The sequence below is a fragment of the Sitodiplosis mosellana genome, unplaced genomic scaffold (genome assembly GCF_009176505.1).
Source record: "Sitodiplosis mosellana isolate CC-2019 unplaced genomic scaffold, AAFC_SMos_1.0 Smas_scaffold_6226, whole genome shotgun sequence".
NCBI lineage: Eukaryota > Metazoa > Arthropoda > Insecta > Diptera > Cecidomyiidae > Sitodiplosis > Sitodiplosis mosellana.
In genome coordinates, this window is record NW_022601467.1 from 7,210,658 (window position 1) to 7,230,049 (window position 19,392).

The 19,392-nt window shown below is 38.0% G+C and overlaps 2 protein-coding genes across 2 annotated transcripts in view; both read left to right on the forward strand.

Annotated features, from left to right (window-relative positions):
* The first annotated feature begins 447 nt into the window (after positions 1 to 447).
* On the forward strand, positions 448 to 1,845 carry LOC129579138 (translocator protein). Its single transcript, XM_055468811.1, has 3 exons — positions 448 to 838; positions 955 to 1,090; positions 1,394 to 1,845. Exons 1-3 carry the CDS (start codon positions 630 to 632, stop codon positions 1,601 to 1,603), a joined length of 555 nt encoding a protein of 184 aa, XP_055324786.1. The 5' UTR covers positions 448 to 629; the 3' UTR covers positions 1,604 to 1,845.
* A 4,808-nt stretch (positions 1,846 to 6,653) lies between these two features.
* The window catches only part of LOC129579139 (protein turtle), a 197,877-nt gene continuing 185,138 nt past the window's right edge, over positions 6,654 to 19,392 (forward strand). The window contains exon 1 of the mRNA XM_055468813.1: positions 6,654 to 7,328. The gene's annotated coding sequence lies outside the window, so the exon portion shown is untranslated. The remainder of the gene's footprint in view (positions 7,329 to 19,392) is intronic.

Sequence of the window (19,392 nt, forward strand, 5' to 3'; positions counted from 1 at the left end):
GAGAGATAGAGAGTTGTACTGATATATTTGTTGTCGAAATCAAACAATAATCACATGATTTCATACAAAAGAAACTTGAATAGTACATAGCATTTGTCTATCTCACTCCATCATACGCTTGTTGACTGTGGCGTTCATTACTCTCGATCTCTATTTCTCTCGTTCTCCCACTTCGCCGATTTACAAACAAACAACCAACGATGCGAACAATGCAGTAAATGTGAGCTCGGCTCGCTCTACACTCCTAAGCACACATACACAAACACCAACAAATAGTTGTTGATTAATTTGTCGTGTCGTGAACGCACACCGCACACACAATTGGTCCAACAATTTTCGAGCTGCTTTCATACACATGTAAAAGTGGCCTGAGTATTTGTGAAGCGGCCGTATAGACATTTGTTAAACTGTCACTGTGACGTTAAGTAGTCAGTGCTTATTGTTCGTCCTATCAACATTCGAATTTTTTTTCTCTTTCAATCCAGAAGAGTTTTTTTTTGCGTTTAATTTTTTTTCGCTCAATATCTTTGGGATTTTTTTTTGATTCGTCGTTATTGCTATTCAGCAATCATCAGTCGTTTTCATCACAAGTGAATAAATTTAAAAAACAAAAAAAAATAGTAGAAAAAATGAGCGATTTAAATACAAGCAAATATTTAAAAGTAGTTGCTGCGGTTGTTATACCGAATATTGGCGGTTGGTTGGGAAGTGTAATAACGCGAAACAATTTAAAACCGTGGTTCGCTTCATTAAATAAACCAAAATGGAATCCACCGAATTATGTATTTGCACCTGCCTGGACCAGCATTTATTGCGGCATCGGTTATGCATCCTATCTGTGAGTATTTTTATTTTTATTTTTGTTGTTGTTGTTGTTGTTGTTGTTCTACACAAATGCTGATAAAAAAACTCTCTTAACTCTCTCTTCCTCTCTCTCGCTCTCTTTCTTCTCAGAGTTTTTGACGAATTACTGTCAACCGGCAGAGGATTCGATCGCACTGCTCAAGTCGCATTAGCATTATATGCCAATCAAATGGCATTGAATTGGGCATGGACACCGATATTTTTCAAATATCACTCTTTAAAATGGGTATGTAATGGACGAATGTACGTACATGCGTATGTGTGAGTGTACTGTGGTGTGTATTCAGCTTGAGTACGTACCTCTGAACAATGAACGGAACCAACAAAAATACACCGCACATATTGTACAATCGCCCATAATCAAATTACTCTTCATTTTATATCATCGATCAAGTTTTTATTACTGTAATCGCCATAAAATTGCACTGCTGATAATATTATTGAGTCTCTCTCTCTCCCTCTATCTATCTATTTATATATATTTATGTTGTTTTTTTTCCCTTTCGTTTTATCCATATTCTTTGTACAGAGTGCCATTGAAATAGTAGCGCTAACGGCATCGGCTGCAGCATGCGGCTACGCATTTGGACGTATCAATCAAGTGGCTGGTCTTCTTTTCGTTCCGTACGTTGGCTGGTTGGCATTTGCTACATATTTGAATGTGTCGATCTACAAGAAGAACCCTGACCAAAAGGCAATCGCTAACAAAAGTGCTGCTGCTGCAACCAAGTCGGACTGACTTCCATCGCAAACATACCGAACCCAACAATAAAAACCAGAAATGATTCCATTTACAACAACGAAAATGGTCAAATTTGTTTAATTGCCCAAATATTCGGAGAGCAAAAAAATATCCCGAGGCTCATGTATTACTTATGCATTTCAATGAATCGCTGGAATATTTAACGTTTGCCAAATGAAATTGTATTTCGATATTCTCGATAATAAACAGCACAATATGAATAATTTATAGAATTCAAATATGATATGGTATACTCTCTTTCTCCCGCTCTCTCTCTCTCTCTCTCTCTCTCTCTCTCTCTCTCTCTCTCTCTCTCTCTCTCTCTCTCTCTCTCTCTCTGTGTGTGTGTGTGTGTGTGTGTGTGTGTTTGGTATGGATGAGTTTTTGTATGCATTAGATCTCTTATCTATCGCAATCTTTGGCCCTCCATTCTTTGCTGGCCCTACGACTTCTGTTCAGAGGCCAACTTGATTTGACTTTCATTTTAAAATATCGCATTCATTATTCATATTCGGAGAGCATTTTCTTTGGTATTTTTCCAATCAAAAAGCGTGTGTGTGTGTGTGTGTGTGTGTGTGTGTGTGAGCATTTGTCCGTGGCCGTAAATATGCGCACAAATGACCTCTTTCACTTTCATATCGTGCTTCAATCGAGCACATTGATTCGCTGTCTCCCTCTCCACCTCTTCGTTGATCTCTGCGTTGCTCAGCACAATCTCCCTTTTTTTCTAATCACATGGCATTTTATCATTCCAACGCACCGAAAAAAAATGTATGGAGTCCAAAGCGAAAATTAAGAGGTAAAGAGGACATATAGGAATGTCATAAACATGACATCGTGTCGAATCTCTTCATATCCTTTTTGCAAAAGCATATCGACTTTTCGCCCCATTCGTTTACATAATTTTTAAATGTAATATATGCAAAAGCGAGGACAAAGTCATGTATAATACATAAAAAAATATAACGTGTTTTTCCCTTTCTATCTCTCTCTGTGTGTGTGTTCGTTCATTCATTTTTTTCGCTGGCTCCAATTTGCCTTTTTTTTCTCCTTTTGCTCTCCTGTCTTTCGATCTGGTTGTGCATCGATTCGGAGCCTGATCAAAACCCAATAAAGTGTAACGATTTTTCATATCTCTTCATTTGACAAAAACAAAAAAGCAACCGAAAAACGAACACATGAAAAGGAAAATACAAATTACCATGTTATTATACAATGGTTGGAAGAACGTTTATGTCTGCATCCGCAAAAAAGGTCACCGTATAAACTTTGATTCTTTTCAGTTTAACTCTCAACTTTTCTGTTCTGTTCTGTTCTGTCCTCTCTCGCTCGATCTCAAATGATGATGCTTTCATATGTTTTGAACTCTCTCGCATGAGCTAACACATACGTTTGTAGGAGAAAGAGAGAGAGAGAGAGAGAGAGTGAAAAAAAAACGTTACGCGCACATCATTTCATTGCTCCGATGTTGTCTGAAAATTTTCCGTGTTTATTATGCGAGTGGTCGTCTGGTCCCACACTGCAGAAAAAAAAATTGGAAAAGTTTAAAAGAGTAGATTTCAATCTGTGGTTTAACGCCGGCTGTCAATGAAACGAATGCATCGATAAAACCAACATCACTCTTCGGTGTCAACCGCTCAACTGTTTTCAATGAAACCCTGCCATCAAAGGCACAGATGATTTGCGTTCAAGCGCCCTGCCACACCAAATAATAACGCTTGCCCTCTTGAGCTTCATCGTTTGCCGTTTTCACATACACACCCACCCACCCACCAACCAATACATGGCGCGGTTATGGCGGTGGTTGAATGGAATATCCATTCATTTCATTTTGGCAAATTAATTTTAGATTTTTCTTTTGAAAATCTATAGAAAATCATCATTTTCGTTGCGGCTTCGCAATATTTGACCAAGATTATGAAAATTCAATTTCTATACACAATGCGAAATTCCGTCTGGCCATAGAATATATAGTGTTGTTGTTGCAAAATTTTCAGTTGAACAAAGGAGCAAGCGAAGAAAAGAAGAGAAAAAATAACACTGCCCGGTTTGCAAGGAGTCGGCACAGCGGCAGAGCGGCAGAGAATCAGAAAAGTTTTGAATAAAAATGAGAACGGACAATATTATTGATCTGTCGATTCGAAATATCTCCGGCTGCTGCGTGTTCTCTCTCTCTCTCTCTCTCTCTCATTCATTCTTCTTCTCTTTGGTATGAATGTGTGTGGTGTATGCATGGATAATAGCATAGAATCGAATCGTTCGCTTAAAAATGCATTTTGAATATCCGTTACAGCATTTTTGAGTATATATGAATTATACCGATATTGTAATAAAAATAAATGGCACACTGGACAATGGAAATGATAAAGATATTGCGGCTTGTAATGGTCGTATGAATCTGTTTATATATTTTTGTTGTTGTTGTGTTCATTTTATTTCGATTCATTTCGATCAGCTCATTTTTTTTCTCTTTGGTGTGTCGGTGTCGTTCCGTTTCGATCCGTTCGCTTATTCCGATGTGGTGCTTTATATGCACTGGCATTTTGAACAAATCAAGAAAGGTTCAATCAATTCTGTTCATCTCGTAATCGTGATCCTCACGTCCCCGTGTGCTTGACTCTCCCATTCTCTCTAGCACTTTCCTAATTTACCATTCCATTTTCTCTTGATGACCTTTTTTTCTGTTCATTTTCAACTCACTTTTTCTCTGTCTCTCCAAGTATTTTATCTATTTATTTGGTTTTTTTTGTCGGTATTCGTTCGGACCGGACGGTGTGTGTGGGCTGCTTTTCCTTTTCATCGTCGTCGTCGTCGTTGTCGTTGTCGTCGGATTAATCGTTTGCTATGTTTTCTTTGGTAGTTATTGCCGCTTTCAGCTCTCTTCAATGGACATTTACCTTCGTATTAATGCATGTTTGAATTGTGTACGCGCCTGGCCTCACGTTCGAATACACATGTTTTATGGTAAGCGCATTTTATGCGACTATTTTCTTCGTTGCATCTTATCGTATACCGAATTTATTTGCTATTTTATGTGCTGGACATTCAAGCTCCATCACTACAGATTCCTTTTCGAGTTTTTTTCCTCCCTTTTTATTCATCTTGTATTTGCTCAGCTCATTCAGACTTTGGTACTGACGTTGAGTACACACAGGCCGATGGAACGTAGGAGTGTGGGTGAGTGAGTAAGTGTGTAAGAAAGAACAAGAACGGGAGCGTATTTTGCACAGAAGTGTGTGCATTTGACCATGTAATGGGTGGATAATACACAAATGTTTCATAAGCATGGACAGTGTTATTGTTGTTCTCTATATGGTGTTAAAACGTCTATTTTTTCATCTTACGGTATTCTTTTTTTCTCCACCTCCCTCCTCTCTCTCTCTCTGTTCGATGTCTTTGTGTTATGATAATGACAAAAAAAGAACGAAAAAGAAAATAAAATGAAATAATAACAGAAGGAAGAGAGAAAAAACGACGAGAAAAATCGTTACAAATGAAGGAGAACATGTACACAATACCATGAAAATGTGTAAATCGTGCCTGCCTGCCAGCCAGCCAGAGTGTTTGGATGTGTCTGATTGTCTGTTAGGCCGTTTGGCTAGATGGCTGAATGGCTGGCTGGCTGCGTGTACTATGAAGACAAGGAGCCGTTGGTCCATTCTCCGTAAAGCCACAATGTAATAATCATATTTTTATAGTTAGCTACATAAATAGTTGTAAACAACCTATTATCAACATAAAATGAAAGAGTGAGAGAATGAGAACAATTGTATATGGAAAAGCAGCCCGCACACGCTAGATACAGCATCCAAAATGTGTATGTGTGTGTGCTAGTAACATGTCCGTGATATTTGATATATTTGTTCATGTAGGAAGTTGTATGAATTTTCTATTTCAGGGTTTGTTGGGCGACTTTTTAGCTTGGCCAAAGATGCTGAAAAAAAACGAGAATTTTATCATTTGGTGCACAACAAAAAAGTATGTTTCTTCTCACCAAACGCTTTTTTTTAGCAATTCACTTTGTCTGTATCCAGTCGGTGTTTCACTATCACCGCCGTCAGACAAATATTCCATTTTCATTGCGATACGGTATTTATTCCGCGAAAAAAAAACAATGCGTCTCTGGTGCGCGAGAAGAAGAATACTGAAAGCAAAACCGGAGCATCGTTTCACAGCGAGATATTTTAAGATTTGGATCCAGTGTGGTAACAGTTATCGAACGTTGATCGTTGGTTAGGCATTTTAAATCCGTTTCAATGCTGCAAAATATGACAGACATAACCATTGCTTCGATTTAACGGGCCAAAAGAAGAGCAAAGACGAAAGAAGAGAAGAAAAAATAATAATAAAAATGAAATGTGCGTACCGGGCTACTGTTCCGCAATATTCTCCTTGCTCACACGGCTTCAGAGAGCATCTAAACGACGATAAAAAGGATACTATGCGGAGTTGAATCATTTGCACTTTAAGTGCTGGAGCTGTGTGTCGTTCCGTGTTTGGTGTGCCGTGTGGTGATGATAATAATAAAGAAGAGTAAGCTGCATTATTGTTGCGTTTGCGCATGATCTGTATTTAACAGCAGTTATTTCTCCTTCGCCATCGCCGCCGCCGCTATTGTCGCTGTCGCTGTCGTCGTCGCCGAAAACCGTTACTCACTGTAACCAGCCTGAAACCGTGCTGATATCGTAATGGATATGAAACATGTTTAAAATTCGGTCGCATTGAAATGTTATTGTTTTGTCACAGGGTGATCCGGAGCTCGATGCTCGGTGCCGTTTGGCACTCGCATGGAAAACAGTAAACACCGAAAATGGGAAAATCTGTAGTCGAAGGGGTAGTAATTTATATATGTTACAAAGTGTGTGCGAGTGAGAGCGTATAGTGCGCCATACGCACGATTGTAATACCGACCATTGTCAATACCATGTTCGGCCATATCATCCAAACGAAACGAAATCTAAACCAACAACAAAAGCCCACATCGCAACAGCCATCCCAATATCGTACAGCTTAACGGGAAAAGAACCCCCCAACAATATGCACACACCGTACACACAGCAAGCAAACGTACGAACGACCGAGGCAGCAGCGCTCGAACACCTCAGCTATGGAATTTCGTCTTCAGTTTGATCTGGACTAGCGATTGCGATGTACACAGATTCATATTTTTTTGCGTATTCTGTTCCATGGTTTCGGAGTGCGTGTGCATTCGATATTCGAACATTTACGCGAGTATCAGTGAATGTAATCAAAGTCTACCTGTCGGATTATAGTTGTTCTGTGTGAACTGCGCTCTCAGTGTTTTCGACTCTTTAGCTCGCCGAGTTTTCACTTTTTTTTCTGTCTCTCAGTTTGTTTGTCCTTCTTTCTACCGGGACAGCATCATTTTGGAGTTTTTGAAAAATGCATTGAGACAGCAACTACTTATAAACCGAAAAAATAATGTCGGACAAGTGGTTTTTTTAATAGAAAAAAAGAAAGAATATTAAACTGATAAGTGACTTTTCAAATGGTAAACAACAAACAGCAAAACTTATGATATTGTGTATGTGAACGAGCGCGCTTGTGTATCGAACAATTTACCTTGAATTCAACGCTATTTCGAAATCAGTGCAAACTTTTTCAACATTGAATGCTTCCATCATGTTCAGTGACTGCTTAACGATCAATTAAAGTTTCAATGGATTTGGCCCGATCTGAATTGGAGGAGTTGTTGATAAAAGTGAGTGGTTTGGAATTGATATGATTTTGTGAAGTGTGTGCGCCGTATTAACAACAGCAAATTGATATTTATTCCATTTGCAATCGAACGGCGTTTGTGACTCGATGAAGAGAAAGATATAAATAGAAAGTGATAGAGAGAGAGAGAGAGAGAGAGAGAGAGAGAGGGAAAAAATGAGAATTCATTCGTGACTAAAATTTATGCTAATGGATGAGAAATATTAATGAATCAACCGATTGATGAAAGATTGATTGTGGCTCTCAAGTGTTTTTGAATGATCTACTTCCGACAAACTAATCGGAAAATAAGCAAAAAAAAATATTATTAAATACAGTATCACAATATAGAATTATTATGTTTGTCGTAGTTTATAACCAATGATTTATGTGCAATTTAATTATATGTTCAAAAGATAAAAGAAAATTATAGTAGAAAAAAATAGGGAAAAAACTGTTTGTTACAATAACCGTCAATCAAATTTTACGGTAAGATCACATACAGTTCAGTCAATTATTTATGATACGAGTAAAAAAAAGTCAATGTGAAACGATTTTTTTTGTTAACTTCCTCAATCCCTCCAATCCACCGCATCTCTCGGAATGCGTATCCACAATTTGTTCGAAATAGTTTGTGAATTACTGGTTTCCGAGAACAACAAAGATCAAATTGTCGCGACAAAAAATCATGAATAAATTCTCCCGATTCGTTTTTTGTTTTATTTTGGTTACATCCCGATTATATGCCATACCATAAAACAGTGAACGGTGAATCGCTCGTTTGAAAATTGTGTTCCCATGGTTTTTTGCATAACTCAAAAATCACTTAAAAGATAATCTTCAAAAACGGTGGTGTACCATAGCAAATTGAATGCCATTTTACAACGTGCAATGGAAGAGTGCGATCCAGTCAATTAAGAATAGACGATTATAAAAGTGCGTCGGGAGAAGAGCGAAAGAGAGAATCGGAGAACGAAACGAAAAATAGAAGCCTCCGGACAGTGTATGAAAGAACGAAAGAAAGCTAACGAACGGCAAGAATTATAGATGTACATTTTTGTTTCTGAGAGAGAGAGAGAGAGAGAGAGAGAGAAAAAGTGGCCAGAAAAAAGTCGATTCGAAGCGAAAAATGTGGGGTGCACGAATGTATTCAAGATCGGGGAAAAAGCAACACCATTCGGAAGCGAGAGAAGAAAAAAAGATTGCGTGGTTTGTCTGTGTAGTTCTACAGCGGTTTCACCAAAAAAAATATTTTCAGTGCTTTTTTTCTTCCTTTCTCTCTTTCTCACTCTCTGCCTCATTCAACGTCCATTATTGGCATCGTTGTTGTTATTGCTGTTGTTGCTTGTTGCTGTGTGTATGTTGATGTTTCTTAGCTAAAAGCATTTCTTCGCCACTTCATCATTTATCGTTTCGTTGTTCGCGTCGGTAAATTTTTTCCTTCTCTTTTTTTTGCTCTCGTCATTTCACTTCGTTCGCATTGTTTTTCATGGACTTTGATATGGTGAATGAGCTTATATACGTATGTATTCAGTGTATGGAAGCTCAAAAAAAGCAAGTGAGTGCATGGTATCCGAGCAACATCCATTTGGTCACCAGATGAAAAGTGCTGGCGGTCTTTTATTTTCTAATCTTGCCTAGGATTGTCTTAGAACGCAGCAGCAAGCGAACGGAAAAGTGAGCGAGAGATGAAGAGAAGAAGAAGAAAAAAAGCTTCACCAAACTAAATGTATGCATATCCATGAGCAAAAAAAAAGCGAACGTTCAATGTGAGTGAGACGCATGAGAAGAGCCAAGTCTGAATTGCATTTTAGAAACGCTGGAAGAAACGTTTTGTTTTCTCAAAACGACGAGCAGATGAGGTCAACTGTGACATTCTATCTCTCGCCATATTTTCTCGTCCGACACCAAATGCGCAAAACGCTCGCAGCATCTTATCGCTTTTTCTTCTTCTTCTTCTTCTTCTTGTCCTACCGACCGAATTCGAAGTGGATATAGAATTGAAACCAATAAAATACATTTTATTTTTTTTCATACTTTGTTCAAGAATTGCAACAATGATAATAATGAAGAGAACAGAAGAACAAAAACCAAATTATATGCAAAAACGTAGTCACATCTATCGAAAACATAACAACTGACACTAAATACATTATTCTTTATAATTTCGGAAAATGTTCCATTTAATGCGCACGGCACGTTGCTTAGGCATGGATTAAGTTTCTGCACACAATTTTCACTCCACGTCGTGAAATCCTAATAGAAACATTCAATCAATTTAAGAGGTTTATTTGAACCGATGTGTCAATAATGACAGAAATTTCGAAATGATTTTCCATGCGAATTGAGAGGAAGCGACGCTTGTAAATCGATTAAAATTAGTTTATGGATTGGAAGAAGAGCCACAATGTTTTGCCACACTGGAATTGAATGGATTGGATTGTTGAATGAGCGATGGGATGGGATGGAATGCTTTGCAAATAAGTGCTTCATAATTTTATTGTTTCATCTCTCGGCAAATCCACTGAAAACAATTTCTTCAATCAGAGCAGCCGTTGTTGATGCTAACATACACACGCACATGTACATCGTACACAGTAAGCAACACATTGTGTTACCGTTGCAAGAATGTTCGTTGTGATCAAAATTGTTTGGCCGTTATTCGTGTTCGCTTTTCGCTCGCTGTGTTTTCTCATCATCCACACTGCACTGTCCGGGCTCCATGTACACTACTATTGGTTTTTATTGTTTTTGCCTCACAGTGTATTTGCTTTTTGAAAATTTACTCTGTAATGCAGAGCATACGATGAATGCCAAACAAAAACACCAGTAAATAGCTTCGTGCCAATATATATACGCATCGCATTTTTTTGCTCCCATCCCAAACCCTCTCCATCTCCATGTCTATCGAGCTCGCTTTTTTTTCTCTCATCTTCAATAATTTTTTGTTGTTGCGTTCGTTTTTTATTTTTTTCCGCTTTTTCAATTTTTCCTTCATTTTCCAATTGAACGCAACGAAAGAGCGTATTCACTCACACTGAAAATAGTTAAAAGCATTCCGATGCGAACAACAAGAGAAAAGAGAAAGCGATTCTACATGAAAAATTCAAAATCTGAACATTTTTGGAATATTGGTGCGTGAGAGTGGCTCATTGAGAGAAAGCTCCTAAAAAATAGCAACAACGACACGACACACACATACACAGGGAATTGAACATGTATTAGATGTGTTCAGTGTGTAAGAGCATTTCGATGACATTTCAAGTTACCAAACGGGCGCAGAATTTTTTTTCTTCTGTTCATTCGGTGAAAAAACTATACTCCATCAAACTACTCGTTGCCAAGTGTCCAACAACGCCAGCTTCTAACCGTTATGAACACATACCGTATTCCGGACTATGCCATATGAGGCAATTCATGTTACATTTAAACGAGAAAAAAAAACCGAACAAGCGGTCGAACGAGAGAAAGAGAAAAAAAAGAGAAATGTATATCCCGTAAAACAGCCGACCGCCATTTGTTTCGAAATATAGCGCCGTCGTCCAAGTGCCCACCTTGATGGCGTATTGTTAGAGTGAAAAATCGGAATTTCGGAAATATTTTCGCATTTTGGGAAGCCCCACAGCCTCTGTGTATATATACACAACAGCAGCAGTCACATTTACACCCGTGAATGCGTGCACAATTTCTAACGCATTAATACACATATCGATCCTTGATTCATGGTCCGTCGTTTCGTTTTTGCAACGTAACCGAAAAAAGTGTTCGTTTCATTTTGTTTCTTTGATTCGCTCGAATGAATCGAAATGAAAAGGAAAGGAAACCTATTAGATTTCATATCATTCCTACTATCACATACACACACACACACATATGCACACTTTTTTTATGTCGCTGTTCTCCTTTCGGTGACCGAGTCCATACACCGCATTGTGTCCCGAAATAAAGCAATAATCATTAAAGGAAGAACCGGACCAAAAACGAAAAAGACGAGAATCGAATATCGAACATTAAAAAATGATTATTCGAATCAAGCGATGAAGAAGAAAAAGTATGGCTGGGAAAAGAAGGAGAACGACCGAAGAAAGCGATAGCAGCACCAAGATTGTTATACCTACTGTACGAGTGCAAAATATTCTGTCTACGAAAGCAAAAGGTCCAAGCTTCGACCATGTTGTTGACTTCTCTTTTTTTAAAGTTTCATGTGCCTCATTTGATATTTTCGTCTTCTTTTTCCCTTATTTTTTTGTCACGTTATGACAATTTGTCTGGACGGGGCGTAGCACGCTCAGTCTTAGGTATAAATTAAACATCTGAAAATTAATTAAAAAGTCTATTTGAATTTGTATTCGTGCACGACGTTAGCCGATTCTCCGCACGTAATATTTTACCTTTTTAGAAACTTTGATGTTGGTGACAACCGATATCAGAATGGGTGTGTGTGTGTTTGTGTGTGTGTGAAGGAAATTAAAATGAAAAGACAATGAATAATTTGATGCAAATCAATTGGAATTTTAAATGACAACATCTTGCAATTCAGGCTAATCCCGCAGCAACTTTTTTTTTCGCTTGCTTTTTCTTGACTTATTCACGTTGTTCGATTCCTAATGAATATTCTCATTAAGTAATGATCAATTGAATTCGTTAATTTTTGCGACATCCGTTTGTACGTGATATGCGAGAGTGTGTCGCAGAGCGTAAGCGTATCTTGACAGCGGTGCTGATAATGGTGGCTGTGGTGGTGGTGGTGGCGGCGACGACAATGACAGTGTAGAAGATGCACCAAAGTGAAAATCCGGCTAACATCGTCATTCGCCCCATCAACCCGCAGCTTTAATGGACATCAAATTAATTGTACGGAAAATTTATCTTCGAACACGAACTATTATCTCAAATCGAATTACATTAAAATTCACTTAAGCACTAATTTCGACAGATTATGGTTATTAACTTTGACTACGATTAAATTAGTAGTCATCGTCGAATAAAAACGCTGAAAATTACCGCGGAAAACAGACACTGGAGCAAACGAGAAAAAAGCGCATAAGAAGCTGTTTTTAAAAGAAAACGATGCATTAAATGGGACGGGAAACGGAAGACGCAAATAGAGAAAAAAAATAAACACACAGAAATAACAAGAGCAACAACAACAACGCGATGAACATCGCCGAATAAATCACGCCAAATTGTCATTTTAATGTGGTGCACTTTTGCTCTAGCTATACGACATGATGGTGGTATGATGTGTGAGTTTTGCTAGCGGAAAACTCGCTTGTCTCTCACTGACAAAATCCACAAAGACGACGAAACTACTAACCCTCTTTCGACTCGATACTACACACAATGCTAATGGCTCGTGAGTTTTATTTCCCATTTTCTAGTTCACTTTTTTGTGTGCCGTGCTTTTTCTTTGATTCTCTCTCTCTCTCTCTCTCTCTCTCTCTCTCTCTCTCTCTCTCTCTCCGTGATTTGCACGAGCCAATTTTTCCTCGTTTCACTTCGACTTTTTTGCCATTCTTCATCCTCATTCGTGTGTATAACAAGCGCGCCCGGTGCGATGCTGTCTCTTCGCTATGCGCCAAATTTTTATATCTTTCTCGTTAATGGTTTGCATAGGCCATAAATTACACGATTCTGTTTATTCATGTTGTGCAGATCTGGAAAATTATTGTCGGGTGAACTTAAATCTTTTTTCTTCTAATTTTGTTTCTGGTGAGTGTATGGAAGCGGCTGCTGTTGCTACTGTGATGGTGATGGCGACGATAACGGCAACGACGGTCTCCTCTCGCATCTTGAATAACCCACAGCGTGCTCATCGACTTGAACGCCCAAATAATCGTGAATGTGAAGGATGTACAGCGAATTGATTGACCGTAGAATGATGAGTGGAAATGGAGACGGATGCCATATCGCTCTACTGATTGCTAATAGATTTTTTATTCGTTTTGATTTTCCACTTATTTTTCTCTTTTTTTTTATCTTAAGAAAAGCAAAACTTTTCTCTCACATTCAAGTGATATTCATGTCTTGGTTTTCATTTTTGTCGGTCATGAGACGTGCCATATATTCAATTCAACTTGGATTCAGGTGCTACTTGGACTTTGATTGCTTTGACCGCCCAAGGATACCAACATACATACACAGAGATATATGTGCGGTCTTCAAAGGCTCATAATCATTTCTCTTTGCATGTTTGGAATTTCTGTCTGATTTGTTACAGTGAAGCTCTTTTTTTCGATTGATTTCCAACAAGAGAGTAGCAGAAAAAAAGAGAATGAATGAAAGGAAAAAAAAGTTGAGTGTTCCATGAGTGCGTTATCGAATTTATTTTTTTTTTCGTGTTGCGATAATTCCAAGTGTAGATTTGATTTACTGTGCGACAGTGAAAGTTATTTTTTTCTCTATTAAGACGCTCTTGTGATATTTTTTGGGGTGTAATTCAGAGAAAAGAAAAAAAAGGGGATGAATTGCGGTTCAACATTATCAAATGTTGCTTTTGTCACGGTTTCGTTCGTTCATCCTTCAGTGAAAATGCGCGCAATAAAATAAAATCAAATAAAAAGAGAGAGAGAGAGAAGAAAACGTTCACTCTCGATGGAGCTATTTGCGTATAATCGGGTGTGTCGTTTTCATCAATAATGAATACAATGAGTCTCAGCCGTTCAGCCGTTCAGTGTATTCGCATCGCTGAGAAACTTATTATAAACATACGTGCAATTTGTATTTTTCTTCGTCTCTTTTTGCAAAATTGGACTTTATATCGAAAGCAATTGAAATCTTAACCCTCTTATGCATACAACCGCCTCTAGACGGGCCACATTTGAACGCCTGTAGAACGTAAACCGTACATCGGATCATATTGCTTCAAGAGAATTTTTATTCGTCAATGTTCTCTTTTTATTTTTGTCTTTGGCAATATTTGTCTATGTAGTGTGATTGTAAAGTTATAAACAAAAATGTGTGCAAGAACAAAAATTTGACAAAATAAATTATTCGAACTCTAAATTAGACACATTTTTGACACTTTTAAACAATGGATTTTATTGTTCTATGATTTATGTCAATCGCATTTTCTGACTAAACCATGAGGAATCCAGGATTATGAATATTTTTTTAATTATCTATGGCCAAAAATCAACGAAGTACCAGTACTCCCAGCCCTGGGAAAAATTAATGCATTAGAGGGTTAACGTTGAATGGATGACTTTAGGGAGATTTTTCTCTTTCTCTCTCTTTGTCTTTTCATACGGTCGTCTCTCAGGGCGAACATTGAATATATGTGCGCGCGGTGCGAAAAAAAAGTGGAATTACATTTCGGATTGGCATGCATCGATGAAATCTGCACCACTTTTCAATTTCTAGATGGAGACTTGATGTGCCTTCACAATTTTGGCATTGCTGCCGCATTCATTTATCGTGTGTATTTCTATATATTGAGGGGTTTATTTTCATTGGAATAATATTTGAGGCGGTGAGAAAGATTGAAATGATGTACTCAAACCTTTTTTTTGCATTACTTTCTGCCTGCTTTGGACAAATCTAATTAATTTTAAAAGTGTAGACAAGATGAGTGAGAGAGCGGAAGAGGCAAGAAGAGAGAAAGAGCGATCTAATCTTGTGATGAAAAAAAAGAAGAAAAAGAAATTCGTGCGATTTCTTTTATGTTAAGCCGTGTAGTTGAATAAGTCTTGAAAGCGGATATTTTTTTTTCTTATTCTGCTTCGCTTCGATGAAATCGAATAAATCGAATATACACCTATACGCAACACATATTCTCAATTGAAATAAAAAACCGGGGGTCGAATTAAATCCGAACGATCCAATACGTGGAAGATACTCGCTTCCACACACACACATGTATCTCAGCTCGGAATTTCTTGCATTTTTGCTCTGTGCAATTATGAGGAAAATGAAATCCAAACAGACCGAAGCAATTTCCACGAATATATCGACACAATCGGCGCAAAAAAAGAGAGAGAAAATATACCTTAACCAAAATTTTGGGCGCACAAATCGGCAATCGTAATAGACATATATATGGATGGATGGGTATATGCATGCACACTATATCATCAATTTGGTTCGGCAATGTCTTTTTAACATTTGTTTTCCGATTTTTCGGCATCGGGAAACACTAAACGGCAGATAACGGACCAACAGCTTAAATGAAAATGAGTGTTTTTTATGGCAACACATGACCAATTCTATATCAAGGCATCACTCATATTACCAACGCATTGGTTTCCTTTACGGCATTTTCTCTATTGGTTACACGCACACTCTCTCTTCCCTACTCTCACCCTTTTTCGGTGTCATTTCATCTGCAATATTCATTTATAATTTATATAAGTTAAAATTGTAGGTTTTTTATGAGCGAAATTCATCTCGACCGGTTGCGGTGGCGAGCGCATTTTGGGTTGTGGGTGGAGTTGAAATCCCATTTGCGACAGTTGTGTGCCATTCGATTAGATTAATATGACTCAATCGGAAATTGCACACACATATCACATGCACGGCATTCGGGTATATTTCGCATAATATAGAATCTCGAAGCGACAAAGTGCTTTTGCCTGTTTATTTGCTCGTTTCGTTCGTTTTACTCTGGCACTAAGACTCTCTCTCTCTCTCTCTCTCTCTCTCTCTCTCTCTCTCTTTCGTAATTCTCCGAACGTATATATGTGCTTTGGCAATTCTACGTTGTGTATTTTACAAATTTTGCATTTAAGTGCGTGTATATCCACAAATGCCATATCAAAATGGTGACGTTGAATGAAAAGGATTTCAATTTAAGTATGTGCGGTATTTAAAAGAGCCATAATCTCCATTCATTCCATACAGAGAATCGTCTGTTTAAAATATGATAGAGTCTATACGGTTTCGGGCTTAATGCCGCAGCAAAGTGAAAGAAAGACAGAAAGAAAAGGGGAAAACAGAATAGATGGCAAAGTAATAATAAATAATTTTGGCGAATCGTATAAACAGCACAAAGACTATGACAGAAACATTGACGGAAAATGAACGAAGCATATGTATGTTTATGGCAGACCAAATAAATGTAAGTTTGATGCAAAAGCAGCCACAGCTACACACAACAACAACAGAACGAGAAAAAACCACACAAAGGCGAACATTCTCTGATGTTTTAAATTACTTCACGCAAAGAGACTTATGCAAATACGAACATAATATTTGTCATAAACAAAACTAGGTGTATATTCCGATTTTACTACGCTTTTTTCGCATGCTCTTCTCATGATTCCTCTTTTTTTGTTCTGCTTTTCCTTTTCATCGAAATCGAATGAAAGGGTTTCCATTTGAGGCAACAAAACCAGCAAATCCATTTATCATTCAACGACACAGTAAAAATGGAATTGATAAAATTACAGATTATTAAAATAAATTTCCCTTCGTTTCCTACTCGGCGCATTTTTCTGCGGGCATTCAATTTCGCTTACTGTACATGTACATCAGTTTTATTTGCCAGCACTTTCATTCAGAAATGAATACTTGAAATATGTCATTTCGTGAGTGTGTGTGTGTCACACATCTTTTCGCCTGCCTTTTCCCAACGTTTTTTTTTTCTCTTTTTTATTCTCTCAGTTTTGCTGTGCATCGAGTAAGTAACGATGTAAAGATTAAACACACTTCACGTCATCGCATTTCTAACCGTACAACAGTATCAATAACGATAATAATACGAAATAGTAGTAGCAATAACAAAAATTCAACATATAATACGATAGCATATAGATCCATCTTTTCTGCAAGCCAAAAGTGGTTTTCTTTATGCATACTTTCTTTTTATTCGTTTTTCATTTCATGTTTTATCACGAAATGTATAGAAAAAACGAGTGTCATGTAGGAATGTCTCAATTCGATGCTCGGTGCTAACATGGAAGTTGCATGGATGCGCTACCGCCACAAAAGAATAATATATATAATAATATGCTGACGCATTACACTCTTGTGTCTTTCCTACTCATACGCTCATAACGTGCCGTGTGTATTTATTGTCACTTGTTTCGAGAGCCGTCGAGGTTTTTCTTTGTTGTCGTCGTCGTCGTCGTCGTCGTCGTCGTCGTCGTCGTCGTCGTCGTCGTCGCCGTTGCCGTTGCTGCTGTTGTTGTTATTTTCCCCCTTTTCCGTTCCTCAGCTGTTTGTGACACGGTGATACATACGATTTTTTTATGCGTAACCATATTAATGATCTTTGAAATGTTGCACCCAGACGAAGAAAAAAACGGTGAGAGAAAATATTATTGATTTATTGAATTGAAAAGCAGTATTTGTACAACGAGTGGCACGACAAAACTGTCGACACACTTCCAGCATTTGTTTGGGTTGTAAAAATGCGAACGCTAAATATTCACACGGAATTATAGCGGCTTATTGAATGTGAAAAGATGCGAAAAAGAAGTATGAGCGAAAGTGAGAGAGATGGAAAGGGAAAGAAAATAGAAATTATTTCCATCGTTGGCACAACTTTCGTTGATTCACATGATGACGGATTTTTAATTTTTGTGCAATGGTGCAAATAAAGCATTTTTGTTTTGTTAAATATTCCCTGCAATTTAAACAGCGCTGAAACTGCTAGCATAAAGGCGATAATTCTGTACGGCGTGGTGCACATTGAGCCGCGAAAACTGCACTTAATATTTTGCAGCATTCGCTTTTCACTTTTTTTGTTTCGCATTCGCGCTTTTCTATGAGTGTTTCTCGTTTGCATGGGCGCGTTGTCGATGGTAAGTCGTCTTGATGCCACAAGGAAAAGTCCGCGTTGAGTTCATAACATTGAAACCGTGTCGAAACTGCGTTCCATCATTTACGTTCATATTGAGCAGGTACGGTTCGTGTGAGTGTGTATGTGCTTGTGTATGCGATGACATTGTATACAACTCGGTCGACAACTGCATTTTTTTATTGTCATAAATCAAAAGTCTAGGTGGATCTTTATCATGGACCCCAAAAAGTCAGTACACTGTTGTGTACGAAACGAAAGGGACCAGAGAGCATGGGAACGAGTTCGCCAAACAACATGGTAAATTTTCTGGTCTTTTGTTTTACTTTATTTTCGCATTAATTTTTTTTTTTTGGTGGAAAAATAGAGAAGCGTTACGGGAAAATGCGGCGACCAAAGGCATTTCGGTAGTAGTAGTAAGCATGAATGCTGCAGATAGATGAAGAAGAGCACGAAAAACCATGTGTAAAATATATTGGTATGAATGTGTGCCATTAAACCGAGTGGTAACATGGCTTGTGACTGTGGACAACACCGAGAGCTAGCTCCTTTCACATTGATGCTGAACGTCATACAAAGTGTGTGTATTTCGTGTCCCTTTCTATAGTTATTTGGTGTCTGTTGTTCAGTAGCTCGTTTGTCCGCTCACTCGCCCAATTCATTTGCGCGCACGATGCTCTGTTCGCTTGCTAACATTCAACTGAGAGTTGCCATTCATTCATATATTAAGAAATAATTAATCATTTTGTTTTGTAATCAGAGCAGAAAATGTTGTTCGCTACTTGTTATTATTAATGTTTTGCAATGTCTCGCGCAAAAGGAAGTAAATGTTTGAAATATGATTCTCTCGTTCTCTCATTGCGTTCGCGTAATGTGCACACACACGCTCTCGCTCGCTCGCTCGCTCGTTTTATTGCGCCAACAACGCTTCACTTGTGCAATGTGAATGTTGATTTTTTTCTTCTCTCTGTTCATTCTTCGTCATTTTTGTCGACGATAAGGAGAAGAGCAAGACAATGGATTTTGGGACGATAGAAGAGGAAGCGAGAAGCGAAAGCTACCAAAAAGTATTAATCGTCTGCACTTACACTGATTTCTTATGGTTTCTTCCATGAGATATGAAAGTTGAGCTCTTTAGACATTTTTCGGTAAATGAAAAATTGGTCTATTTTATTAGAGTGTACAAAAATAATCAGCTCATCCCTCGGAACAATATATTGTATTCATTTTGTATATGTGTGTACTACTACTGTGTATGCCATCACAGTCAGCTATTCCAATCATCTCTCTCTCTCTCTCTCTCTCTCTCTCTCTCTCTCTCTCTCTCTCT

Excerpts from the sequence above, each read along its gene's own strand:
- LOC129579138 (XM_055468811.1), top strand. The coding sequence starts at position 630 with ATGAGCGATTTAAATACAAGCAAATATTTAAAAGTAGTTGCTGCGGTT. Across the intron at positions 839-954 it reads ATCGGTTATGCATCCTATCT|AGTTTTTGACGAATTACTGT; the intron begins GTGAGTATTTTT and ends CTTTCTTCTCAG. Across the intron at positions 1,091-1,393 it reads AATATCACTCTTTAAAATGG|AGTGCCATTGAAATAGTAGC; the intron begins GTATGTAATGGA and ends TTCTTTGTACAG.